Source organism: Varroa jacobsoni, unplaced genomic scaffold (assembly GCF_002532875.2).
Source record: "Varroa jacobsoni isolate VJ856 unplaced genomic scaffold, vjacob_1.0 scaffold_1479, whole genome shotgun sequence".
Lineage (NCBI taxonomy): Eukaryota > Metazoa > Arthropoda > Arachnida > Mesostigmata > Varroidae > Varroa > Varroa jacobsoni.
The window spans coordinates 54792-81958 of NW_019214381.1; the positions used below are offsets into that span (position 1 = coordinate 54792).

Here is a 27167-nt window from a genome sequence, read left to right on the forward strand (position 1 = left end):
AACAGTAGTAGATCAAATTGAATCTAATATACTAGACCTACAGATGGCGACGATAGAAGATACGGTGACCATTTGCGGGAATGAGGGTGCAAGATAAAAGGCATTCACTGCCCAATAGAGAAAACTACCCGCGAAACCCCCCAACAGCGTCAGATAGATTGTCGCTCGGTGCGGCGGTCGACTAATAGACATTCGTACACAACCTGCAAAGTGTACCATTAAAGCGATAATGATATTGGAACGATTTACAGTAACACCTATAAATGTAAGCACGGTATAGCTAAAATAGGGTTCGGATATTAAATGTCAGCAGTAAGTCTGGCAATTGGAAGAAAGCTTACTAACAACACACTTTTCTAAAACACATACCTCTAATATTGAAAAACAATTACCCAGGTTCATCTAGTTTTCGTTAAGATTCTACCTTTTATTTCGTCTAACACTGTTCGCTTAACAAAACCAAGACCAGTTCACAGATTCGATCCACTGACCTTTAGGAAAGGTATAATTATGTGTCAGGTAGTACTCCATAATATCGTCTTTCTCCTGGTACAGTCTGTACAGAAAGGCCTTAAGCTTCTCGTCGTCGGTGGGCAGATCCTTGAAGGCAAATCTTCTTACGTACATATCTGCTATAATTGGCTTTCCTCGAAGAATTGTGCTGATGCTAGCTGGATTGTTTTGATTTTTCGGCATGGCGATTTCCACATCATACAGATAGTCCACTGTAAAATATCACCACGTGATTAGTCGTTGTTGTAGCCAATCACCCGATTGCACGGTTTATTTTGTTTCAATGCTACAATGCTTACATTTATTATGGAAATGCTGAGCGCAGAGAACGAATCCCTTAGGCCGCGGCAAAAGATGATGTTTCAGAATTGGAAGTTCATGTTCCTTTGCAAACTTAAGCGACATTTGATGTTTCGCTTCCGTAAATCTCGTGCCTTCTGAAAACATCGTCAGAATCATAGTATCCTCATACTTCAGTAAAGTATCGAGTTTGCTCAACAGTGTCTCACGATCCTTCTCCCAGTTGCGTTCGAGAAAGATCTGGTCACCAAAAACACAGTTCCAGCCGATGATCGGTACGTACGCGAGCATCTTCTTCACTACGGCTTTGCTTGATCCCAGTACGTCTAGCATATCGAACAGCATCCAGCAGTAAAGAAAGTCAACCTCATACGTGTGATTCATCAGCAAGAGGGCGTGGTTCTTGCCAAACGAACGCGCCGTCTCCTCGTCTTGACACCATACACGACACTGCGACCCGCTCCACCAGAACCCCAACGTTGTGACAGCTATAGACAGCAACACAAAGGTTTAATGATTTCGTTCGGACACACTAAGGCCAATGTACCTACTTAAGCGCGTAATCAAGTACGCTATTGTTGATTTCAAAGCACATAGATGATCCGTAAAGGGATTACAGCTATTACTTCTATTCCGGAAACTGAAGACTTATACTTACGGTTCCAGTGTGCATAGGTGAGGTATCCGTTAAGATTCCTGTAGAAACGCGCGTTCACTGGCCGAATAAAACAGTATGCGACAGCCTGTACCACATTGATAAATAGCCCAAGTGTGAGGTAAGTTCCTACCAGAATCATGTGCATCAAAGTGCTTTCTTTGAGAAACGACATGATGATGCTCTTTTTTTGAGCCGTGTCACCCTTTATACAACTGGACTGGCTGAAATCACGTTGCGAGAGTCCCGTCGATGTTCTGTTGTCTAAAACAATACCATCTGAAGGTAGACCCACCGCCAGTTTGCTTAGCGAACTGTAAGCAAATGAACAGTATTTGAACTTTCTTATAGTAACACAGGCATTATACATAGACAAAACGAGGTAGATACTTTAGCTAGCTATACTGATAGACACCCGGAATTTGTGGAGTAACTAGGTGTTTAGAGCTAGCGTCCGTGAGGTCTAACAACCCACATAACGCCTGTGTTAAACAGGTATATAATTTTAAATAAATTATTAAATTAGTGTTTACAACTTAGTTGGTGAAACGGTACCACCAACTTGTGCAGAGCGTATTGAGTAGTGTTAGTGGAATTACATTGTGCATGAAAAGCTGGAACAAACTTAGGTCTATGTAACCGATCTGTAACCGTCTATGTAACCGAACGTAACATAATATCTATTCCTTTACAAACGATTAATGGTAAAATGTTCGAAATGTTCACGGCAAACACTACGGAACTAGTTTCCCCTTGTCCACAAGAACACTGTCGTGAAAACAATTTCATGTATCCCTCTGACTTCAGGTAGGCTAACAGATAGTAGCTCGAAAGCCGGAGAGAAAGGAAAAACAAAGAAAAGCTCGGCTTCGGTTTATAACACACGCACATTCGACCCACATTAGAGACCTCTTCCAGTTAACGGATCTAGGAATATGTAGGAGGACGCGTACGCTCTTAGTATGAAGTAGGAGCCCTACTCTGATCACTATCCACTAGCTGCGCTTTCAGAGACAGCCGAAGATTACTCCTTTTTAGAATATGTCGTCATCCCTTAGAGTAGTTCACTATGTTAAACCAAAGCTGGTCCAACATATGAACCGCCTACGGCTAATTCCTATATAACGGTAAATAGACATTGAATTTACAACGCGGGGCATCAAAATAGCGTACTACAGAAAGGTCACGGTACAGCACACTTCTTCCGAAACTCACTTCACCATTAACTTATAAATGCTTTTTTACACAGGGCCTTTCTGCTTTAATAGCTGGTCCTCTAGCACCTGATCTGTATTCATTTATGAACTTTATTTATTATATAATCTTTATCAAAGATTATCAACCACAAAAGTTTATCTATTCAAAAAAATCTGTTTATTCAAAACAACTGCTAGATTTAATTTCCGCCCATAAGATGCAAGGACTTGCCAAAAATTCACAGATCGTAATGAAATTCACGTCCGATAACTATTGTGAGTCCTTCCCAGTATTAATCAAATGAGAAAGATACAATATTTTCCATAAGTAATAAATCACAGAAGAGTATTGTGAAGCTGCCTTTTGGAATCAAAAAAAAGGTACCTTACAAGACAAAAGGTTTTCAGAACGCACATTGTACAAAAGGAGTTTGGAAGGCTCATCAAAGGTCTAACAGAGAATAACAACGTTCAATTTCACTATTACGCTATAGCTAATGAGATCAAAAGCTGTCACCTCAAATACCACACCCCTCATATAGACAAAAGTTCAATTCTGTCATCGTTGCACAACGATATTAAAGAGGAATCAATCTGTATAATTACAACTTACAACGGCCTCTGCTATTTGGTGTTGAAAGTTATGTTCTTTAATTTCTTTTTGTCCTCCCTTTTCACAGTAAGCCAAAGTCAAAAAATACCAGCCTTATTTTTAGTAACGATCTGTTCGTATAACTTAGTACATACAATAACAAGCTAGCAAAACAAAAAAGAATATCGCGGGGAAACGGGACACAAAATGACACGCACCAACAGTTTTAATATTTAATAACAGAGTAGGTGATTTCTGTTGTGGATCTTGGTGTAGTAGTAGGCTTCCACTTGTATCAGTTGCTCACAGGGAGCAATAGATTGCTCTGGCTTTACTGCACGCCCAATGGCAAAATGCCCTGCCAAGATGCTGGCATATGCACGGGACTTGGTTCACACATAAGCTAACGATTCAAGCGACAACAATAACGGCCGCCCAAGCAGATGAACCAACTTTTTGCTCGTGGCCCTAACAACCGTGTCAACGAATCTATGTCGGCAATATATTGACAGAGGGGTGAGACTGCCTGAGATCGCTGCTATTCTAGATAACAATCCGACAACACTAATGCCCAACTTGTTCCACTTCTTACCATCAACTGCAATATGACCTTGACCAAGTTATATCCTAAACACGCACTTCTCTGCCCAATTTCCTTGCCTGCACGCTCCCATGGTACGGATATGTACTATTACTGACACTCTTGTACGGCATACTTTTCGGTCTGTGGCCGGCATTTTCATTGTTCTACTATAGTCCGTACTTCATGGTGGCTGCCTGGAGCGCCTTAAGCATCAATCGCAAACGAGACTATCAATTTCAACTGCTAGAAAAGCAAAACAACTGATAGGAATTCGTTACTTAATATTCGCTACAATCTACAATAGTGGGATGGAAAACAAGCCGATAAGGCGTTTGATTATCGTACCCTGGAAAAACGTCTCTAGTGAACACCGAAAGTTGACAGACATTCCTCTTCTATATTAAATAATTTAACTGATATTCAATGAAGAACTATGGTAACAAAAAAATGGTGTAGTGCAACACGGTGTGCTATCACTGAACGCTTAACATACGGACGAGATTGTCAACATTTTGTACATTCACAAAAATATTAGCTGGATCTCCCAAGGATATAGGAAATCAGAAAGTGGCAGATTCGAATATTGGCTAACTAGTACCTTACCTCTCAATATTAACTTATATGAAATTCATCATGGGTAATTTGTAACAACTCAGAAAGACACGTCCTAGTAGTGCTAGCATCTGGGTCAGGTTGGTCAGTTCCTAAGTGAACGCTTGCGTTAATAATACTCGTACCGTAAAATATCCTATGCATCTTTAGATAAACATTATTTTCTTAGTGTAATTCAGTGATCCCTAGATTGTAATTACATCCGATGAGACCTCGACCAATTTATCTTTAAATTTAGCATTACATTGACGAATCCAGTTGATTTCGAACAAGTATCGTTGCTAGTTTTGTATCTTCATCTGCCCTGTATGTTGCCCAATACACAAACTGCATATTACCGTCCTCATACAAAGGATGTGGCCCAAGTTTGCGTATAGCATGCTAACAGGAATTACTATACGGACTACATTACATATGATACGGATATTGGTATCTGAAGTTGTTAATAGCACTGTCTTTGTTTGCATAGTGGGAAGATAAAACCGCCCTGATCTATCAACCGTAAGAAGGTCTTAGCAATCAAATCTTTTTCTTTACCCATTATCCAATACAACACATAACAAGGGTGTAGCATACAGTTTGCTATCAGCACCCCCCCCCCCCCATCTCATCGATGAAGGGTTCACGATACCCAAGGTGTAAATTAGTAACGTGTATTGTCCCTGTGATAGCGTAGTACGTAACGTATTTGCCTGCTAACTGGACGGACACGATGTGGTCTGGGTTCGAAGCCAGGCATAGACAGACCGTTTCGTGCTGAGAGCCAAATGCCTGATGGCGGTAGCGGATGTTAAACTTATAATGTATGTTAATAACGTGACATTATGGCGCTTTTATGGAAATTAATGTGCCTTCGTTTGATGAGTCACTTGCACTTCAGGCTTGAAGGAACAACAGTCTGTGGAAGAACGTACAACACCTAGTAACAACGTGCGTATAATCCCTAAAAAACTACTGTAACTACAGTTATAAATTAGCCATTAAATTTACTCCCAATACAAGAAAGTCACACAGATGAGTTCGACACCGATTATTGCTAGGGGACGCGATTGATCAGATCGAATATCTATTCGGGGGTCTTAGAACACAAAGAACTTAACTTTCTTTCTTCAAGAGTTCTATTACACAAAATAAAGACCCGAAGCACGTAGCGGATAATAAAAACGTTGCCCAAAATTTGTAAGTGAAGTCGTTCACAATGATTATTATACAGCAATGGATAACCGGACGCTTACACTACAGCGCGCGTTTATAATTGCCTCAACTCATGGGTTCCATGGAATCAGATGGGTCACGATATAGTAAGCAGTTGCCAGGTTGATTATGAATTTATTTCAATCCCAAGTTAACCATATATCAATTCCATATGCAGCACTGAGTCTTCATCACCTATTATCCAGTGGCACAATACAATCTATCTAGTTCCCTAGCTATTAATAATGATTAAAATTGCTGGTATCTAAACGCTTTTAAACTTAAGTTCTCCAATTGAAAGGTAGGCTTTTGACCTTATCTAACATTCAGCTTAATTGAATAGCTCTGCTGCATCATCCTACAATCTAAAGTTTTTTTTTTAGCGTACATCTACATTTCATATTTATCCCGAGAGTGCAAAGTTGAAAGGAGCCTCACACCCTAGTTTCGTCGTCACTACAATTCATATCGGGGCTACAGTAGAGTACTCTCATGACCTTCACAGGAAAAATTTTCATACAGGTTGTATGAGGGATTTTTGGCGGCGATTTCTGGCGTCTTCCAACGCAATAAAAATAGTTTAGGCGCGGTTCTGAGGGCCATGCAATACCTATTATCTACAATACCCCCTTCGTTCAATTCTAAAAATCTAGCTGTGTACTGGGCTGCTACGAAATCGAATACCCGTGTACTCTGTATCTGTTTGTCACCAAGCTTCTTAATTTACTATAAAATCTGATTGCCGTTAAAGGTGCACGAAACATCTATGCACAAAATATGTAATACTTTGTTACCGCAATTATAATGTTATTAATGTCTTTCGTTATTATCGCACCGTGTAGCATTAGCCGTGATAAGTTGGCGAAGATAACAGTTTGAGATATATGACAACTATTAACAGCCAATTATCCAACCAATACTTTGCGGATCATAAATAGCTGTGTCACAAGTTAGGCCCCTATCTTCATTCGACATTCATCGATCGCATCTTACATAACTTCACAGGGATAATTGTGCAGTGATTATCATTACAATATTTTTGTCCTCTAGAGCTTGAGCAGGCAACTTTGCAAATGCCGACGCTATCGACAGTAGCGCCTTTGAGCCAAGCATCATTGTTCGAACAAGTCAACAACGCGACAGGCAAAGTCTAAGGGACCATCTAAGGGACTCTAAAAATCGATTTCAAAAAACAAATGTGTCCATATCGTAGCGTGCCCTCTTGGGACGGACATTTAACTCACTACCGATACCGTCAGATATTCAGTGCACCTGACCGGAGTTCTCGAACGTTCACTAGACGTCCCTTTCCTTGTTATAAAACTCTAGTTTTAGTAATAATTTATTCCAAAAGAATAATCTAGTTTTGCCGTTCGACGACAAAATACTGCCATACCCCGTCACGTCCGACTCGCTTAGATAATTTTCTCTTTTACATGCCATCATTATTATCGAATATTGTCATTTTACCTACTGCTCTCTCTGTAGAAATGACCGATCACCACAGAACGCCTCTGATACCAATCTCTGTCTAATATAACAGATCTTGAATTCGTCGAGTAACTGCGCCGTGGAAAATCACCAGTGATCTTGGCAGGAATTAAATATGTATACGAATCGAAGTATGATAGAAATTAAGCTGCCCGATAAACTCAGATAACTAATTTCTACCAACTCGCTAAAACTCCGCAATTTCAGCGTGAGTTTAAATATGAAACAACACGTATTGTCCCGGAAAATCGATGCGGCGCATTTACTGTCGCGCAATGAATGGCCAAGGTCATTCTAAATTTTTCGCACAGACCCATCCAGTTGCACCTCTCCCCTAACGTTGTATCGTTATATCTACACGCGATCGAAAACAATATTTCGGGTTTTTTATTTTATTCAATATCATTTAACTGAACGATACGTGCCCTCTTTAAACAGGCCAAGGCTGAGGATTGCCACTGATTTGTATTAGACAATCGGCCTCAATTATGAGCACCTATCCTGATTGTAGTAGCAATATTTGCGCCATATTGGCCAACTTATCGGGTAAAACATTAGATTTTTTAAGCAACGGTATTTTGTTACCTTAGTAGCGTACTGTTGAAAATTTCGTTACGAACTGCTAATGATCATTTATTTTAGTAATAATAACCTGCCTAACTAAACGTCATAGATAGCACTAAGATATGGCACAGTAACGACCTGAAACCAGCCTGAAGTTTTGTGTAAATATAATTCCAGAACTTCATGTTTATTATCAGATTATATGGGACGTAAAACACGTAACAGACTACAGCAGGTATAACAAAGAAATTATTTAAATGCATCCATAAAAAAGGCCCCTGAGGCAGACGTTTTTCAAGGGACGTTAAGTTACGTTGGCAAGTGACTATCTAACAGGCACTAATAGTTACTACTGTATTACATTAGACCCAATGAAACGACTTGGTAGGAAGTTTTGAGAAGAAAATTGTCCTACCTAATTGTTAATAGCGTGCCTTGGTTTCATTGAGTCAATTCTAGATTATGTCAGCAAATACTACTTTGGAGACGCGATTATTGTATCGCGAAATGTTCTTTCAATAATACGCGTAAGTTGTTGGTAACATTTTTACACAGGACCTATACACATTAATTTCCCTCCAAAAAAAAAACAAGCTTTCTTCGACTGCAAATAATAGAATTTGCAGCTAGAGAAAACTTTACGTATAAAAAATGATCTCCGTGATAGTCCCACTTCGTGGGGACGAGTTAGACGTGGAAACATGAAATGGTGTTGGCAATTCGTAAGCTGAGTATTATCGGCCTCCGATTTCTAACGCACATTTCTCATGAGCATGATGATGATACCGAGCTTTTTCGAACTGCCTGCAGGCCACTACGAACACATTATTAGTAGGATAAGTACGTGTGTTACGAAAAACCTTAATCTAAAAATCCGACTATGTTGGCCTCGTGAACGATGCAAAACTTTTACTTTAGTATACCTTCGAAAAATAAAACGCCGCTTAACACTGAAAAACTATTCGTGGTCATCGTACAGCAATTGACCCCTGATCATTCACACAAACCTGTCATACATCAAATTCATTTTTGCTGGTATCACTTGCGTCGGCTTGAACAGGAATCTCTGTGAAAGGTGTCACCAGTATAATGCGAATCCACTGACACCAGCAAATAACCAAGTAGTCGCTTCCACTTCCTCAGATACCATAAAAAAAACTTCTGCTAAACTCTTGGCCCAAGCTACCGAATTTTTAGCGCTGTAATCGTCTGCCGCGTGTATCGATTATGACGACGTCGAAAGCGGAGGTTCTCTAGAAGTCCCAGCAGCAGAAAACACCATTCGGCAAATTTCACTAATCCACTTGATCGCTACTTTTTTTACTGACGATATCGTTGTTTTTCACCGTTAGCAATTTTTTTCGATCGTTTCAAAAGTAAAGGATTATTTCTCACTCACCAATCTAATCCAATTAAGTTATATCGCGTTCGGGTATACCCTGAATTGGAACTTATACGGATTGCCTGTACAGTGCGTGTGAGGCTCACTTCATTCTGCCGTCGATTGCAGCGACCTTTCAGTTGACGATTGTACGACTGATGATAAAATCGAATCGACGGCTCCGTTGACCCCTAGCACGTAGGTCACACTAACCTAAAGTCGCCGGCAAATTCAGCTACTGGTTAAACCGCGGTTGCTGCCGTTGTTACATTTGTGATTTGTGCTACTATCTCTCGTTTGACCTGTATCACCGCAACTTTTTTATATCTTTGGAAATGTGAAGGTTCAAATTGCCATACACGTAACGAACGAAGGCCCACATGAATGCATGCGGATTCTCACTTTCTCGCTCGTTTACTCTCTCACTCACTCAGTTACGCGAGTTGTTCTTCACTCAGCGCGTTTCCTCTATCGTTCATTACAAGAGAGACAGCTGAAAATACCTTTTTATCAGGTCGATAGTAGCTTTCAACGCAACTCAGTAATTTTATCACTGCTTCCAGCGCCGCATGCCGAGACGCTAACAGCCATTTCCTGTTTTCATTGGTGTATCTGTTTGTCTGCTATATTGTACAGCCGCAGACAGATTAAAACTGCACTTCCCACAGATGCCGCTAGAGGTGGCTGCTGCTGCTGCTGCTGCTGCTATTGATAGAACTTGCGAACGTCGTTCAATGCTTGTGCATGCTAGGACTGCAATGGCACGATCAGCTCACCACCAACATCGCCGGCCATATCATCATAAGCGGGTGACTAGACGTGTTAGTCAGACAATCGCCTAACGCCTAGTTGGCCCTGACTAGCGAAACAAGACATGGCGCCACGATATTTTCATCTCGCCAGCCAGTTGCCAGCCAGATCGACCGAAATCGCCTCTCCACTTCGAACGGCAACGTCACACGCTTGAATGATAAAGGAAAAAATCAGACTGGAAAATGGAAAATAGCCAACGGTATCTCCAGTCAGATTTTGCGTGGAACGACGGCAGCAATAATAATCATAATAAGGCAAGATGGAAAACCGAAAAGAATACAAAGCGCACTCGTCGACGCCGCGTCGCCTGTGATAGCGGCAACGTTGAATAGTTAACGGGGCAGTCGGTTTGTGTGGTGATACGACTTTCAGACAGAAGTTTTTTTGGTTTATTGACATCTTTGTTGCGGGCCAGGCAGAACATGGCTTCCGAACCGAGGGTGATGTACATTAAATGTCTGTCTATTCAACGTAGGGACCAAGTATCGCTGTAGAAAAAGAGCACTTCCAAGCAGTTGAACAACAGCGAGACGGAATAATTTGTAGTAAAGGTATGAGATATACAGAAAAAAAAGAAAGCTACTGAAATGTAATAGAAAAAAAACAAGCACTCACGGCATAATATTGTTGTATGCGGCCGAATATATGACGTCGTAGTAATACAATTCATCCAAGCTATCGGTGTTTCAGTAGTTGTATTTGTAGCGGAAAAGTAAATTGGCTATATGAGTCGATGATGGGGTGTGGGGATAACGGCTAGGTGGCTGGAGCACAGATGAGCATCTCGAAATGTGCGACTTGGAGGCAACGCTGGTCACAATGTTACAAAAGTACAACTAGCTAACCGAGTTGATACAGTTACGCGGGTTGTTATAAAACCCGTAGACAGAAATTGTTACCGGAATGGAATGGTACGGGACAAGTGATCAAGTTGGTCTTGCCAAGTACTCGTCTGTTCAGATGACAACAATATCCAAATAAAAACAAATCGTCCACTATGACCAATACTGCTGTGAAAGAAAGGCACAGCAGGGCCTTCGGAGAATGACGTGTTGCTTCCACCAGTATCTATGTACGCGAGGGACACCCATGATGCGTTAGATGAGTGAACCGCTGATTTTGGGAGTAAATGGCATCTAGTCCTGAACGAGTCAGATGAGAGGTAGATGCACAAAGCGATGCTATCAAATTTTAGATACCTTAAATAGAATCAAAAATAACATTGATTACAGTAAACTACATACTTTTGATGTACGATGATACAACTTAGTAACTGACAATTGTTTGTTACAATATAATATCTGGCTATTGGAAACATTTGCAACGGATATGATAATTATTAATGTTGCAACACATACATTCATTAAAAAGTAGGTCCGATTTGAACTATGAAAAGCCTGCCACGTAGGAGTAACAGCGCCGTCTGTGAACTAGGTAACATTTCAGCAGCCAACGGCCACAATGCTGGGACTGTTATTATACAACTATTATTTTGAGCTATTATAAAACCTTTTAAAATAAGAAACGGCAAGCTCATATCGAAGCAACAAAATTAGAAACATGTTAATTAAACATCATTTTTGTAAAACACACGGTCCAAATTCGAGGTAAATCCGTAATCTTTGAGAGAGGGATATTATAGGGATAGAGAGGGATTATCCAAATTAATTATTTTGCAGCTGGTCAATTCATATCACAAAGTGTTATCAAGTGCAGCTTTTGACATATAGTAAAAATAACCTAACCTTTGTTGGGGTATCTTCATTCTAAAAATTCTGTGTCCATAAACCCCAATATATATATTTTTAGCAGTTTGTATATTTATTATAATAAATTATAAAATAGATCCTATTCTATAGCTATCAGATTTACTTGCGCATTGGCACTATCATCAGCTGCGACTTGAAGCCTTATTTTTTGTCGTTTCAATCCAGGGGCACATTTATGATTAAAGGCAAGCGGGAACTTGTATAATGTTTTATTACATCAATGTAAGCATAAAGGATCACGAAAATGTCTATTTCATGCCGCTAAATCTTAGTTCAGTGCTGCTGATCGAAAACGAGAAAGCCACAAACGCCTGCCGAAATGTGAGAATGCAGCATATAAAAACGAGGTTTTGAAAAGTAAACACTCGTATCTATTGCAGCTTTTATTTACTACTGAAGTAGAGATATACATAACACAATTATTGGTGCATAGGTGAAATATGAGTGCAAAACTACACCCATTTGAAATAATAATTACCTTTGTCCTTTAGATTTTCGTATCTGCTTTCTGCATACATGTAGCGAATAGCGACTGCCAAGAAAGAATTATCTGAGCAAAGTTCAGATTAAATAGGCTACGACTGCGTAGCGTACGTTCTACACTAGATGAAACCGTGGAGACAGTTTTGTTGCATTACGCTACCATCCCTCAAGCTAAGTTCAGTGGTCGTGTTTGCCCAAACCGGCAGGCCATCCCTGGTGCTTCAAAATACACGTCTAGGCCCTGTTCTGCATGCGGTCTTCGTATAATATCTACGTGTGCGACTCCCACAATTAGGAGTTATATACGAGGATAATTCGCGATATTACAAACACATTGGAAGTTCGGAAATCCACGGACCACTTTTTTTTACTTGGCGTGAGGCACATCGCGCAGAGATACTAGACCTGAAATGTACTATCCTAACAAGGCATGCAACTTAGGTTAGCAGGCTACCTAAGAAGTTGCCTAGAAACATCTGAGAGTTACGTTTAACAGGCAGGTAAGATTCTGATGTCGCGTCGCATACGGAACTAAAACTGTCTCCCACATCATTAACTCAATTCTCAGGGTTTTTTTCAGGGCAAGATATGCACAACAACTTCAGATCATATGATTCTTTGGTTTCACCCCAACTGACATATTGTGCCCCTATGTGAATGCCCTACGATATAAGAAAAAACATAACTTTGCTTCAACGTGTACAGGATAGATTTGTGAAATATGTTTCTGGATGATGCCACATTTCCTGAGACCAAGACATGCTCCCTAATGCTGCTAAGGTTAGTTAATATCTCCTTCGAAATGACATACTTAAAAACAGTTTGAAGAAACACTCCTAGAACTGACTTTTTGCTTCAGCCATCGGAAGTGGCAGACGCCAATATTGTACATCATACTTTTGTTTAGCGCATGGCCCGTTATGTACGCTAACAAGGTTACCGCGATTTTAGCCTCTTTTTAAAATACGTTTTAATATAATCAAAAACACTGTGAAGGCCCGTTTTAGAACCTTCAATATCGCTTGGATACTGTAGAGTACAGACATTTTCACAAAGAGACAACTTAAAACAACCTTCAGAAATAAAAAATATAATGTGATTTAATGTAAAAAATTAACGTCGTAGGCATTTAGATCTCTTAGGTCTCTGTAAAGACTAGCATATATCTAGCTATTTACATTGGATATAGGTAATTATTGTGGGCGATAATAATTGCAATGGAGAGCACTTGTTTTTGGCAGTAGTGGATATTTCTTATTCCTTTAAAAACGTTACGAAGGATCCATTATAAACGCAGGCTAAGCATTGCTTATCGAATTATCAACACAAGTATTTATGTCTGTGCTTGTTCATATTCGTTAGACTAAGAAAAACGTGCCAAGTGGCGACCGCTTCGCTATAACTTACGTAATTGTCTCAGTAAAATTAAAGAAGATTAGGACGCACTTATGTTTAAGTCTAATGGATAGTTTCCTTGCTAGATTAAAAAATCATAAAGGATTTTTAAAGCGCTTTCACGCTCTATGAGCAACGTAAGCCTTTAGTGTTTGTATACGCTGGTTAAAAAAGTTAAGTGGGGCGTTCGTAATGTGCACCATTAGTCTTTCATTATTCGATTAATCTTATGCAAGAGGAATGTTAAACGACAGAATCGATGGTGCTTGTTTTGTTAAAATATTTTGTGCATTTAGTCCAATGCCTAAATGCAATCCTGAATTGCTGGTAGCTCCAACTGACGATGTACATCAATAAACAAACGTTGAGTCGTCTGCAACTGGGTCAACCCATTCGCCGAGCACGAGTCTGTGCGCACACTGGTAATATTGGTTTCGACGAACGCTAACACCGATGTGTCTGGCTGATTGTTTTAACACACGAATTTAATTATCAAAGCATAATGAACCGTGTGCTTACCCTCGGACTTAAGTGAGTGTCAAATATCGGCGAATGCGAAAGTTTGGTTCGCGCGCGAAAGTTGATTGTTAGAGGTTGACGAGTATCTAGATGCGCGTATTTGTAGAAGCTTCTGTTCGAAGAGGTCTAGAAAGGAAAATCATTGAGTTTAATCCAGACAGAAGACGATTATATCTATTTCGCGTAGCTAAATATTAAACCACATTGCAAAGTTTATGTCCCAAATATGACCCACTGTTTTGAATGTGATGTGCTCTAGTAGTGAATCCAGTCTAGTCTTTATGGTTTTTTTTATGGGTGTATGTGCTTTCGTTGTGCATTATAGCAGTGTTCCCCGTCGAGGCCTTTCGCAGTTGGTTTCCACTCACAAAACGTCGAGCCCTGAGGTTCAAATCGAGATTCCCAAAAGAATCCAGCGGTAAGTAAAACATTTCTAAACTTCTGTCACTTTCGAAGGTCGACGCAGTAGGCTGGGACAATGTGCGTGTACCACTAAATCAAGACTAGTAACAGTATGTTCAGAAAACTGATTCCATGTAGTTTGAATAAATGTATTTATATGCGTGTTTTACATTGCATCCTACGCAAGGGAAACTTTCTAGGAAGTTTGACGTAATTAAACATATCTTTTCATGTATGTTGTCCGCATAATTTATAGTGTTGCTGTTCTTTATTCACTTTAGTTATTCATTTCGGCATACGCGTTTCCACTAAATACAAATAAGACGAAAAGCTATCGTCATTTTCGACGCCATTCAAATCGTTCTAATCCCTTCGCCCGCGGCTTGACAATGACCACCGACCGCTACCCGAATGGGTGACAATCTACTAGTTACGGGGGTATTGTAATCAATTATAAAACAGCAATGAAGTACTTAACGGGACCGTACGCCGAAATATAAAACAAGAAAAACTAACAATTAAAAAGATTCCGTTTGCTTTCTCCCAAACGTCATCCGCTTATAGGGGGCCGACAGACATTCTCCGAGCCCTGTCTTCAACACTGAAACCCGATTATACCGCCCCACATTATCGATACCATGATGACCCGTTCCTGATCCCACACTCATCCATGAACAAACGGTCTTTTTCTTTAGCCAAGGAGAGCGGGCGAAAGACAGCACGGTACTTTTTGCAAAAATATCCCGAATCGTTCAAGTATGATCCAGCAGACCCCAAGGTGAGAATATTTACATATCTGTGTATAATAAATAATAAAAGATTAAATTGAAGAAAAATGAGTCGATACAGTTACCTACGAATTTTAAAAAATATATAATTTTTCGTTTTAGAATGCCCTCTACTGATATTAATGCGTCTCACGACTACAACTGCTTATTTTTGTATATGTGTAAACGAACGATTCAGATAGCAGCATTCAACCCTCCTGAGAAAAAGTTTATTGAAGAAAATGATTATACCGAAGAGGACCTGCTCTATTTTATAAATAATGTTCGAGTCATTGATGCTCAGTCAGTATTCAACAGTATTCATACAAAAGGTTAGTGTGTGTCAAGACAATGTTCGATAATGACAGTATCTTGTAATTACGTTTGAATTTAATTAGCCATCACTCGCGCCAGCTTAGACGACAGGTACATCTGAATAGACTTTTCTGAGTATGTTTTCTTGCTGTCATGTACGTGTTACTCACCTATATACGTTTTTTTATGACCATAATCAATATTTTAGTTCGTCTCTGTGTGAATCTATTTATTATATTGTATCTTAATATTCTCCGAGTAATATCATGGCTCTTTTTTATTCAAAGCTATTGGCCGCGAAGTCAGATATTTCTGAATATAAAAATTACGTATGCCTTTGAAACAGCGATACAATAGCACGCATTCCCCAACATGTGCAGCATGCTAAGCACTCTGAAAGTAGCGACTCCTAATATCAGTTATACTATATTGTAGCTTATTGTTGTATTCAAGATCAATAGAAACGACATAATAACATGCAATATGCGTGTCTTGGCTGCATATTTAGGTGTGGAGGTCTCCCAAAAAACAATTCTATTACTACTACAGCTGATGTCCTTCTACAATTGTAAGGAAGCTGAAACCATAAACTACCTTGAAGAACTATATTTCAGTCACAAAGAGTTGTTACCTAAGAAAACATGGACAGATGGAAATCTGGCAGAACTACTATTCGAAATGCTTGAGGACAAGGACACAGTGGCTTATTCTGCGTATATCTATGGCCTGGCAAAGGTGGTCTTTTTAACCATGTTTTTTTGCGTAATTCTTCATATCCTGTCTTTTTGTTTCCGAACCAAACTAAATTTCCAGTCAAAAATTCTAATTTGCCTCATAGTTGTATTTTTCGAATTCGAATGTTAATTTACGTATGCGTTCTTGCTTTTTAGCATATTCACGTGGAAAAAGCATTTGCTATGTACGAGGAGATGCGGTTGAAGGAGCTCGTGCCCTCGCTACATGCTTATAATGGTTTAATACACTCTGTGCAGTATATGGCGGAAGGTGCTGACCACCGATGGAAGCTAGTTACGAAATTGTTACATGATATGCAGGCTAATGGAGTGCAGCCAAATTTAATAACGTTCAATAATGTGCTGGAGCTCTGTTCCAGGTAAGTTTTTTCGAACTTTGCGGAGGGAGTAGTGATAAGCGTTTATTTATTCATAACACGCATCATTATTAATCTAGTCTTTTATTCATCCTTCTTGCTATGTTTGGTTTTGGTTTATCTAAAAACAATCATTTTAGCTTTAAAACGATGTCCTTGACAGTTAATTTAATCAGCCGTCCCCTGACCTAACGCTAATAACCATCGATTCGATAAATATGTATTTTCAGGCTTGGTAATGCGCGTATGGGGAAAAATTATGCTTTGAAGACGCTTGCCGAGATGCGCAAACTCGGTATTGAACCGAGCCTTGCGACCTACATGTATGTTCTACGTTCTTTCTGCAAGACCAAGGGACCAATTAGCACCATCCTTAGAGAAATTATCGAACTTCTTGATGAAAAGGTTCTTGTTCCTCAAGAGGCACGCGATTTCGATTTTTTCCTGTGGGCGATGATCGTATGCAACGAGCATCTTTTCAACAAGGACGTTGCTTACAAGGTCGGTGCCTTTGCTATACATAATACACTGTACAGTTCAGCGGCTCACCCAATGAAACTATAAATTGAATGTACCTGTTAAGCGTCTATAAATTGATTGTTTATCAATAATACCAAGTTCTTGTGTTATTTTCGTCCTCGATGATCTTTGCAGGTGAACGAACTCCTAGAGAAAAACCCCGATCTGCTTGGTAGCTCCGCGCGTCACTCGAAATATTACTATCATTTTTTCAAGTTATTGGCAGAGACTGAAGACATTGATGGATATATGTTGGTTTACAATAAGTATGTGCCAAACACTTACATACCGGAAACAAGCATTTACATTGAAACTCTGCAGGCGATTGATCTAAATGATGCGTTTCGCTACTTGCCTCAGGTGTGGTCAGGTGGGTACACTTCCTCTATGAAAAAATAAATTTTTCTACACAATTAGTGGTTACAGAAGCAATCAACACGAATACTCACTTTAGCTGCAATTAGTATACATAATTCCAAAGAATTGTTAAGACATTTAAGAACAATGCCTTTCAAATGAGAAAAACAATCTGCTTTAAAACAAGATCGCGCAAGTTAGTCGAATATATTTAAAACAGAAGACAAAAAAGATTACGCGAGGGTTTCTACATGCATTTATCAATAAGTTCTGGTTACTTCACTCGGTATAATATAGTATGCCATCTTCATATCTTACTTGCGGAAAAAGTGCAAACCGTGCGAAGCACACATCAAACCATTCCTTTTTTACCGTCACGTTTATTAAATGCACGATAACTGTGAAAGCATTGAAACGCTAGGTTAATTTGTTTGTGTCTATTTACCATCTCATTGGATACCTCTAAATATTTGCTGTTTTTATTGAATTTCGAATGCATAATAGATATTGTCACATCGATGATCCATGAGCGAAACAGTGCTATCCCTGGGTCTGTGCTCAGTCTTACGGCTAGGTTCCAATCATCTGGAACTCCCGAAGATGACAAACTGCACCAACAAATTATCGAGATTGCCAGGCATACAAGAGATCGCTGGAATGCGAGCCGACAGCGATCCGTGAACACATTTCATGTGCCAATAATGATGAATGCTAAGGTAGGTCCCAGTTAAGTATAAGAAAAAATATGAGTCTATATTTAGCAGACTAGTTAGCTTGGTAGTTTGGGCTAACAACGTAACCGATGGGCTAGGCAATAAGTGACAAATTGTAGGCGAAGAAATAGGTGATAGTAAAATAGGTATTGTATCATTATTAGTGATAGAAAAGGAGAAAAAAATGAATTTGCAAGCATATATTTATCATAGCTCACGAGAAAATTTCTGTACTGCTAGCGTGTTTTAAGGTAACATTTGTTTACTTATCTAACTCTTTCACTTATTACGGTCACAGGATATAGGAAATATGATCCAAACATTTATTAACGGTAGTAGACTGGACGAAGCTTGGATATCAGTGCAACATCTTATTGAACGGCAACACGAAATTGTGGGCTTTTCCGAGGCAAGCCCACTTCTCAATTTCGTTCAGCGCGCTTGTCACGCTGGAGAGTTCAACCAGGCTTTGGTATGGGTCTTCTGTTTACACTAACTTTTAGCGTTAATTAGCGTTATTTAGTACTGCCGAATTACTTGCGAATTTTCTTTAAAGCAGAAGAATCTAATATATCCACATAAACGTTTTGCTAATGAGAGTTTTTGAGAATACGATGTGCATCGGTATTTTCCTCCAGTATTTTATGATGATCGATATGCTGCGAACCGTTATTTCTCAAAATATCCTACATCATTTATCGTCTTTTAAAATTTAATTTCAACACGATGGTAGGCACCCATGGTAATGTTTCCTTATTAGCGTCGTATATGACGTAATATCAAGAATATTCCGATGTGTGACACACGTTGTTTATCCTTGTAAACTTTTCTACTCGTTGGAGCCGTTCTAAAGCATATTGTTTTGGAAATTTATTAGGTCATAAAAAGCTAGTAATAACCAAAATATCCATGTGTACTTCATGTTACAGTATTGCGCGAAGTACTGCGCAGAAATCGGCCACATCAGCGTGCCAGACTGGATGAAACAACAAGCGGAAAAATATGCGTTTGATCAAAAGATTCTTGAGGAACTTGATCACCTAACGGCGAAATCATCTACAGCGGAGGCGAAAAAATAAATGATAGCTATCTAGTCAATATTTTACATGTCCGTAATAAAAGTAAGTTATTTTATAGATAATTTATACGCAGTAACTCGGTTGGCTGACAACATGTGTTTTTATTTGTGTCTTTGCGCTAGTACATACGAGTTTATGTAGTAGCGTTTCTAGCTGTATTGTATTCGAGGATACACTGAAATATATTTTGTTAGACCGATTATTGAGGTTACACACAATATCATTTTTTGCGTCTACCATGTATGTTGCCGAAAATCAGATGGCCTTTTTAACGAAGAACTAGATTACTGTATATAAGTTCCCTGTTTCCGACGTTGTACATAGTAATAAAAAAGATCTTCAACTGACAGATTTGTTCATAAACATATTCATATTTGCAGCTTTTAACATACTTGTGTACCCCAACGTATCATCACACGCAAACCCGCTCACTGTGTTTCCGCGATAAACTCATTACGGCGGAGGCAGAAGGAATAAGAGCAAAGGTCAGCTATCATTTAATGTCTTTGCACAGAACAAAAGTTCCCTGATGTTTCTAATTTTCCTGACTGCCTGAAATCGTCAGTTAACCTTGTTGCCATGCCCAGGTGGCTTCCAACGAATCTACGTAGGACAACATGGATAAAAATTTAATTAAGAAAACTTGACAAATGGCACACCGAATGGCTCAAAAAGTCTTTTCTAATAATCCGTAAAAAATGGACGTAGAAGTCTACGGCTATTTTTGAGAAAAGCGTATTTATCGGTCCATTAGATAAACTCTAATTTTTTTTTTGGGCTTATGTCTGTACATATTTGTTGAGCTTTTCGTGCCTTTATGTACCTTTAACTTCCTCGCAAAGTTAAATTTGCTAAATTTTTGTGAAGCTGACTGGAGTAGCCTGCACGTACAAATATTGCATACTGTATAAAACATTTCGATTTGTAAGGGCCTCGAGGTACACTATATTAAAAAGTTATTTGTAAAATATTTAAAGAACGATTCCTAAGCGATTTAGCCTTCAGTTGTAGCCGTATCGCATTTCCATTGAAGAAACGATATGTGGAGATGTTCCTGGCTAGCTATACAAAAATTTCATCCAGAAAGCGGTACTCGTTTACGCACAGTATATAAGCCGATGTTTGTATCCAAATAATGACCAGATACCTTATATATGTTCCATTTTAGCACTTTTTACCATAACTCGCAAGCCCCCTTGAGGCATCCACATGAGATACATATGATTAAATAAAGAAAAATGTAATTAAAGTACGTCCGTTTTACCAATAGAAACAGGTATTGCTCAGGAGATCACATTCTAACTTGGGAGAAAGGCTGCCCCTTCAAATTTTTAGTCATTTGCCGTTGTTGAAGGGACAACGATATCACTTAATCGTATATCAGAACAGATTTGTCGAAGTTACTAGATGGTACGTTTATATTATGTGTTTATGTTTATATTATGATAAAACTGATGTAATCGCATTTTATTCAAGAATGTGCTGTAATAACAAAATCCAGTGGCAAGTCCCACTTTTCTTTGGGAATGAGCGTATTTTTCTTGGATAATACGTTTAATTGAAACAAACCCATGGTCACAAAGTAACATGAGCAGTAATATTCCTTCAGTTTAGATTTATAAATTATCTATTACAACAATTAAAACAGTGCCGCATAGTTGGTTCTGCTAGATTAGATCATCGTTCTTTGAATCTTGGAAAACAGCTGTATAGGAACGTCTTACATCAAATGCAGTCGCTTAACTTTCGCTGACAATTATTGGTTTATAAAGACCCCAAGGCACAATGCTACTTTTAGCGCCACAAGTAAAGAGAAGCTGTTGCAGATGTGAGAAGACGTCGAAAGCGATCTGATTACATTATCGACTTAGGGAAAATATCACGAGCCATAAATTTTTGTTACATACCAAACGCTTAAGAACACCGGTGTACACATTAAAACACCGCTGTGCTAGCGTAAAATTGTAAAAAATAACTTCGGCCGAGACGATTTCGCATACGTTCAGTCGAACGCCATGGTTACCATCATAACGTTGTCAGAAATGATTAATTTTAATAGAAGCAGAACTTTTGCTATTAAAACGAAAATACCTCGACGGAAAAACTGTTCAAGAAACAAATTAAAATGAAACGCTCTGGTTTTGTTTAAGTGCATGCTGCAGCAGCAAATCCCCACAAACATTGACTTGTGCCTCAAACCTGCCTATCATTTCTGACGCTCCAAGCTTAGCTTACCTTAAAACCAGTAAATAAATAAGAGTGTTTTTTTCAGCGTAAAGAACTTTATTTGTTGTTGTTTATTTTTATTGTTTTTTCTGTATTATTATTGTCGTTCTTCTTGCTATCGGTTGACTTATAGAAGTCTGTTGACGACGTCGGAAAAACTTAAGATAATATTTAGCGGCTCTATCTCATCACGATTTCCATCGCCGTTCACATCGTTGTTCGTTTTTCCCCTACGCCGTTTCTTATTTAGTCCTTACCATTTCTATAGAGAGGTGCAATCACTTCACGTTATCATCATCATCATCATCACGCGATCAACTGCTTACCACGTCAATGTGAAACTTGTGCGCGGCAGTTCTGTTTACTTTTATTGTTGTTATTGATGAAGATCTTCATAAGTCCGAGTCGTCGTGATTGCTTTTCATCCTCGTTAGCTCGATAGTTGGCCATTTTACAGTCAGTTTTTTCTGGAGATTGTAATTCCATTTTTTCTAGTAGAAATAGATATCCCTGTATGTTTGAATGTTTGTGTGTGTGTCTTGTGCTTATATCGTTTTCTCTGTCCTGTTGTTGTGCTTGTTGTCATTGCTGCTCCTGATAGCTTAATGTAATTGGTTAGCCTAATTATTGGGCTTATTCGCCATTTCGACCGAGAGAATGAGATTATCATATCCGTATCCATTCAGATGCATAATGGCGCTGAGGGCGGCGTCCTTGCGCAGGAATGAGACGAATGCGAAGCCCTTTGAGTTATTCGTCACCTTATCCTTAGCCAAGTAGATTCGTTGGATCTGGCCAAACGGACTAAACAGCTCTTGGATATCTCGTTCACGGATGTCCTCGGATAGATTCGTCACACGAACAGTGTTATCATCACGGGCCTGGCGCGGGTTGCCCATTGTCTCGCCGCGACGCGTACCACCACCGTCGCGCAAAGATGGTGGTACGTACCTGAAGAAGAAATGAAATAAGAAAATAGAAAAATTAGTTCATATCCTGCCTTTGTTAATTATCGATATAATATTGTAATGACACCTTCGACTAGAAAGGTACAGGCCCGCCGCCTTGAAATCTGTTAAACCAGCCATGGGTGGTGCCGAGTGAAAGCCAACTAAGTGTACATAAAATTATATGCACATATATATTATATATCGGGTGAATGTGACGGATAAGAGCTCCATAACGAACGTTCTAGATGGTAGACACTCATCAGCCAGTGACTTTCTAAGTGGCGTTAGGATAATCGACCTTAATTATGATTTGCTACATTTATATATAATATATTATTTGAAAAGAAATAACTTACAATGGTAAATTAGATTCGCTCCTCTCCATTTTAAGAGCTGCATGACAACAAAAATATAGACATGTATTTGAGGGGCGGTATTTGGCAACGAATAAAAGTACGTACCGGTCGGTTTTCGTGGGGTCCATTCCTTTAGAAGCGGCGTTTGCGGCGGCCGCCGCTGCACGACTACTCTCGTCCAGCTGACCAACACCAGATGGCATGCGATCCTTGTAGGGACACTGGGTTGTCCAATGATCTTCTTTGCAGATACGGCATTGGATAGATTTAAGCTGTTGTTTCGCCTGCTGCGCAAGGTCCTCCTCTGTCTCCTGAGGTTCTTCTATGCCGCCCTATAAAAGGAATTGTTCACAGACGTATCACACATACAGAAGGCCAAGTAGCTCCCGCTATTTCTGGAAGCAGCTAATTTCGAACAACGTAGTTTATATTTATGAAAGATACAAATGAATACTTTCTTCATGATGCTTCCAAACGAAATTTATTAAAATTAATAGGACCAACAATAGCGTAAGTACCTTAAGCGAGATGAACTGCATGAAGATTTCCTCGGCAACCATCGTTGTAGCAGGATTTGGTCCCGCGGGATCGTTTTTCGAGTCGCCAAACTTAGCAAGACTCTTCCGATGAGCCACAGCTTTGCTCACCTGCTTCTTTTCCATTTTGTACGTTCGAACAATCTTGTACTTTTTGCCCTCCTACAAAGAAACATCCGCTTGAATAAGAACCTTCTACAACTAAAACTTTTTATTGAAAGTACCAGAATATAAGTTTTTAAAATTTTACAAGTATACCGCATATTTCATAAACAATCAGGTATCAGTATTAAATGGATTTCAAGCCATGTTTAAACAACACCGTATTCAGGTAATAGAAGCTGCAGTAGTGTGGCTCAGTTAATGAAAACATGATCAAAGATACGAATTAAGCTACGATCGTTCTGTTCTTGTGATTACTTTCCTTCAAGCTAACTATACAAGACTAGAATAAAAAGAATAAAAGCAGGTGAACGTAAGGTTTGATGAAGAGCACCAACGCATTGCACTTTTGTTTTAGTAAACAAAGTACTAAATAGACTAAAAAGACTAAATAGATTGAAAAAAAACCTTGAAAAAGCAATAAATATCTCTGAAAAGCGAGTCTATTCGACATCTTTCATATGGAAGTTGCATAGGACACAGATGGTCGATTTTATCATTATCGAAAAAATCTAATTTTTAAATTCTACGAAATATATTTGGTAACATATTTTAGTCAAAAGCTTCCGGTAATAAAATAGAATTACTTTCATAGCCTTAAATCGTGAAAAAATTTAATACTAAGTTCCAAAATCTGAAAAAATCAACAAAAAACTCTGTCAACTGTAGTATGTTAGAGGGTATTGCACTTGGTATTATGTCTTTTTAACTGAATTAAGGTAACTGAAAAGTTTCCATCAAGCGATAATTGAGTGAGTACTTTATAGACAGCCTGTTTAAAATTGAGTGCATTACTACTGAACCAATAAAGTGCAACAAACTGATTACCGAGATAAAACTCTCCGACATGTATTCGCGTTCTGTTTTATTGTACTGGAGAACAATTGTTGCTCGGTTAATTTGCCAAATGGGTCCGGCTTGTTTATTAAGCAAGCGGCGCAAATTTTACCACTGGCTTTTGTTCAAATTGGAAATTTATTGGGATGTGTTAAGGTGTCACTGAATTTGCACGCCTAAAACGTATCGTGGCACGCATACGATTAAAACTATGGCTAATATTGGACTCGTCGTAGTTTTAGCCAACAGAGGTAATAAAATAGAACAAGTACTTTGGTGAAACGTACCACATCTTTGTAATCGGTGATAATCTTGAGGTCCCCGTCGATCTTCTCGGACGGTGGTGGCAAGCCATCCTCCTCGAATTCAACCCGATCTGCCCACGAAGTTTTGCTCATAGCGTCTGGCATACAATATCACGATGAACACACGATATTCACAAAAAAAACCGCTAGAATTCAGCTCCGACTCGGCAATTGTCACTGGCTAGCACAGCACAACGTGTTGGAGAAGAAACATCATGGAACGCTGGGATCACACATCGCATTCATTGTTCTACCGGGCAGTCAAACAAATTTCCCATGTTCATAATATTTTGCTTTCGTCCTAGCAACTGGAAGTCGTAGTGTTTCGTAATTTTAACCATATGATTCAGTGAGTACTCAATTAATAAATAACTGATTTTCAGCACGACTGAAAAGTAGTAAGCAGATCGGGCAAAATCATTTAATGATGATGGCTGGTTAGCCAACTATTGCACACCGGCCGTTCGATGTACCTGCCCACGATTCGAAGTTCGCACCAGAGTGAAGGAGATCTATTTCGAACATCAACCTTCACGCCAACAAATAACATTATCAAAACCAATGAAACAAAATGGCGTTAAATCCGCGCGTGGTCAAATTTGAGCACTTCATTAATGATGTGCTCAGAGAACATCTGAAGAGACTTGAAAAAGAACGAAATCGATTATGCGAGCAAGCTGGCGAGTACCTTCAGTTGAAAGTTGCCATCGAGCGGTTACAAAAAGACTGCAAAGAAGATAAGTCGATTCGAACGCAGGTATTATGCTGTGAAAGTTTATCAATTGTCATGTTTAGAATTGATATTTCAAGTAGTTTACGTATTCAGTATGGTTGCGTGTGGTCAAAAAAATTGTAACACTTAGTGTGTAATTTTCGATTATTAAGATAGTACCTATTTATAACAACCTAAGTCTATGAATAACCTTCTATGGACTTCAAATAATATTAAAAGCCCATTCAAGTGATTTATCTTCATTACTTATCTGGTTTTCGTCTCAATTTTATCCCAAGCCTTTACAAAATGTTATGCACTATATATTTTTCTGAGTTCGGAAACTCTCTGAGGTTGATTTTAGCTCGAATAATAAAATTAGGAAATTTTGAATATCGGTGTGGTGAAAGACCACGCAATCAAAATCGCGTTTAACCATAGATGTTCTTCCAGATGAAATAACACGAGAACAAGTCTCATGCCAATAACGGTATCGTCGCCTGATAATCTGAACTAAATACTTACATATACGTTGTACTATCGAAAAAACTGTCTTGTTCGCGTCCTCAGGTGGATATTGGCTGTAGCTTTTTCTGCCAAGCGGAAGTTCCTGACGCCACGAAAGTGTTTGTCCTCCTTGGAATGGGTATCTTCGCCGAGCTGACGCATTCCGAAGCACTCGATTTTATTGACAAAAAGCAGAATCTCCTCAAAGAACGAATTGACATCATGAGTAAGTCTTGTCCAAGTAAAACTAAAGTAAGACACCATTATGTTTCGGTGTTACTTACCAAACTTGTATCTGTTGACACTTAATTTAGAGACGAAGGAAGTGTGGGCAGAAATCAAGCATTTTATAAAGTTCCCTTTTGACTTTGCTACTGTATTAATGAACTGTTGCTGTTGTGTTCTGATAACGCAACGCTATAAAGGTAATATAGTTTATTTAGAAATCTATTAGTGCAAGACTATCGATTTCCACGTGTCCTGCGATGTTAAAGGTGCAAAGGAGTTCATTGGTTTTCAGCCGTCGGTGTTATCATTTACGTCGTTTCGCTACTGAAGAACAATGGTAAAATATCGAGAATAGTCTTGCATACCATTAAATATCATGACTACACTCAAACCAAATTGTGCAGAACTTACCAGGTTATATGTAATACCACCCCATCAAACGAGTGAGAACACAATGATACCCATAAGCGCCTTCGTGATACACTTTCTATCTGAAGTATGTAAACGCTTATAATCTAACAGTAATTTTGTTTTTTTTCATATGGTTTTAGGCGAACGATGTGCTGAAGTGAAAGCTCGCATACAAATGGCTCTACTTGCATTACGAGATCTTCAGGGTCTTGCTGGCGAACTTCCGCCTCAACCCAGGGATATTTGGGCATAGAGTGTGTATAATGGTCACTGTGCTGCCCTGTATATAAAAATAACAAATACATTTTCTGTATGTTATTAAATTGAATTATAAGTACAATAAATATCAGACGTTTTACGAATGCTCCTCCATTTCGCTAAATAAACCTGAACTATCCTTCGTTTGTGCCCGCGTACGTGCAATATGTTTACCATACCTTAATGAAAATAGCATGCACAAATAAGAAGCTGAAAAGCGTCATAACAATCGTCTGAACAATCTAAAATATACTCTTTAATTTAAGTACTAACCGGCGAATGGACGCATGTAGCTTCAAGATTCATTTTTGATCTTTACTCAGCTTACCAGCTAACTAGTGGTAGATACTATATTA

The 27167-nt window shown here is 39.0% G+C and overlaps 4 protein-coding genes across 13 annotated transcripts; 2 read left to right on the forward strand and 2 right to left on the reverse strand.

Moving 5' to 3' along the window:
• Positions 1-41: 41 nt before the first annotated feature.
• Positions 42-13222, reverse strand: LOC111270503 (1-acyl-sn-glycerol-3-phosphate acyltransferase gamma; the record flags this gene model as incomplete). 6 transcript variants are annotated; one of them, XM_022850760.1, is given in 7 exon segments in its annotated part: positions 42-203; positions 492-725; positions 813-1301; positions 1472-1782; positions 8708-8953; positions 9100-9294; positions 9585-10486. In XM_022850760.1, coding segments are annotated over 5 exon segments (1216 nt in total), but the record flags the coding sequence as incomplete, so codon positions are not given.
• Positions 13223-13914: 692 nt separating this feature from the next.
• On the forward strand, positions 13915-21604 carry LOC111270501 (small ribosomal subunit protein mS39). 4 transcript variants are annotated; one of them, XM_022850755.2, is made up of 12 exons: positions 13915-14072; positions 14386-14478; positions 15027-15240; positions 15429-15561; positions 16053-16279; positions 16435-16658; positions 16886-17156; positions 17310-17544; positions 18036-18247; positions 18543-18716; positions 19174-19365; positions 19704-21604. In XM_022850755.2, the coding sequence occupies exons 1-11, from the start codon at positions 14044-14046 to the stop codon at positions 19321-19323; spliced, it is 1962 nt and encodes a 653-aa protein (XP_022706490.1). In that variant the 5' UTR covers positions 13915-14043; the 3' UTR covers positions 19324-19365; positions 19704-21604. The 4 variants fall into 4 exon arrangements, with proteins under 4 accessions (XP_022706490.1, XP_022706489.1, XP_022706491.1 ...); XM_022850754.2 differs by lacking the exon at positions 19704-21604 and having other exon boundaries at positions 19174-19415; XM_022850756.2 differs by lacking the exon at positions 19704-21604 and having other exon boundaries at positions 13917-14072; positions 14389-14478; positions 19174-19415.
• On the reverse strand, positions 21586-24906 carry LOC111270505 (eukaryotic translation initiation factor 3 subunit G). The gene is made up of 4 exons (XM_022850766.2): positions 24678-24906; positions 23374-23553; positions 22961-23187; positions 21586-22500 (listed from the first exon to the last, which is right to left on the reverse strand). The coding sequence occupies exons 1-4, from the start codon at positions 24798-24800 to the stop codon at positions 22170-22172; spliced, it is 861 nt and encodes a 286-aa protein (XP_022706501.1). The 5' UTR covers positions 24801-24906; the 3' UTR covers positions 21586-22169.
• Positions 24907-25133: 227 nt separating this feature from the next.
• On the forward strand, positions 25134-26915 carry Uxt (Uxt prefoldin-like subunit). Of its 2 annotated transcripts, XM_022850767.2 has the most exons (4): positions 25134-25452; positions 25978-26140; positions 26435-26479; positions 26694-26915. In XM_022850767.2, exons 1-4 carry the CDS (start codon positions 25267-25269, stop codon positions 26804-26806), a joined length of 507 nt encoding a protein of 168 aa, XP_022706502.1. In that variant the 5' UTR covers positions 25134-25266; the 3' UTR covers positions 26807-26915. The 2 variants fall into 2 exon arrangements, with proteins under 2 accessions (XP_022706502.1, XP_022706503.1); XM_022850768.2 differs by lacking the exon at positions 26435-26479.
• Positions 26916-27167: the final 252 nt, after the last annotated feature.

Bases quoted from the DNA above. Each gene is read 5' to 3' on its own strand.
- LOC111270501 (XM_022850755.2), top strand. From the start codon at position 14,044: ATGAACCGTGTGCTTACCCTCGGACTTAA. The intron at 17,545-18,035 runs GTGGGTACACTT...AATGCATAATAG, and splicing joins CTTGCCTCAGGTGTGGTCAG to ATATTGTCACATCGATGATC. The intron at 18,248-18,542 runs GTAGGTCCCAGT...TTACGGTCACAG, and splicing joins CAATAATGATGAATGCTAAG to GATATAGGAAATATGATCCA.
- LOC111270505 (XM_022850766.2), bottom strand. From the start codon at position 24,800: ATGCCAGACGCTATGAGCAAAACTTCGTGGGCAGATCGGGTTGAATTC. The intron at 23,554-24,677 runs GTACGTTTCACC...GTTTCTTTGTAG, and splicing joins TCACCGATTACAAAGATGTG to GAGGGCAAAAAGTACAAGAT. The intron at 22,501-22,960 runs GTACGTACTTTT...TTTCTTCTTCAG, and splicing joins GACCCCACGAAAACCGACCG to GTACGTACCACCATCTTTGC.
- Uxt (XM_022850767.2), top strand. From the start codon at position 25,267: ATGGCGTTAAATCCGCGCGTGGTCAAATTTGAGCACTTCATTAATGAT. The intron at 25,453-25,977 runs GTATTATGCTGT...TCGCGTCCTCAG, and splicing joins ATAAGTCGATTCGAACGCAG to GTGGATATTGGCTGTAGCTT. The intron at 26,141-26,434 runs GTAAGTCTTGTC...ATTGGTTTTCAG, and splicing joins AGAACGAATTGACATCATGA to CCGTCGGTGTTATCATTTAC.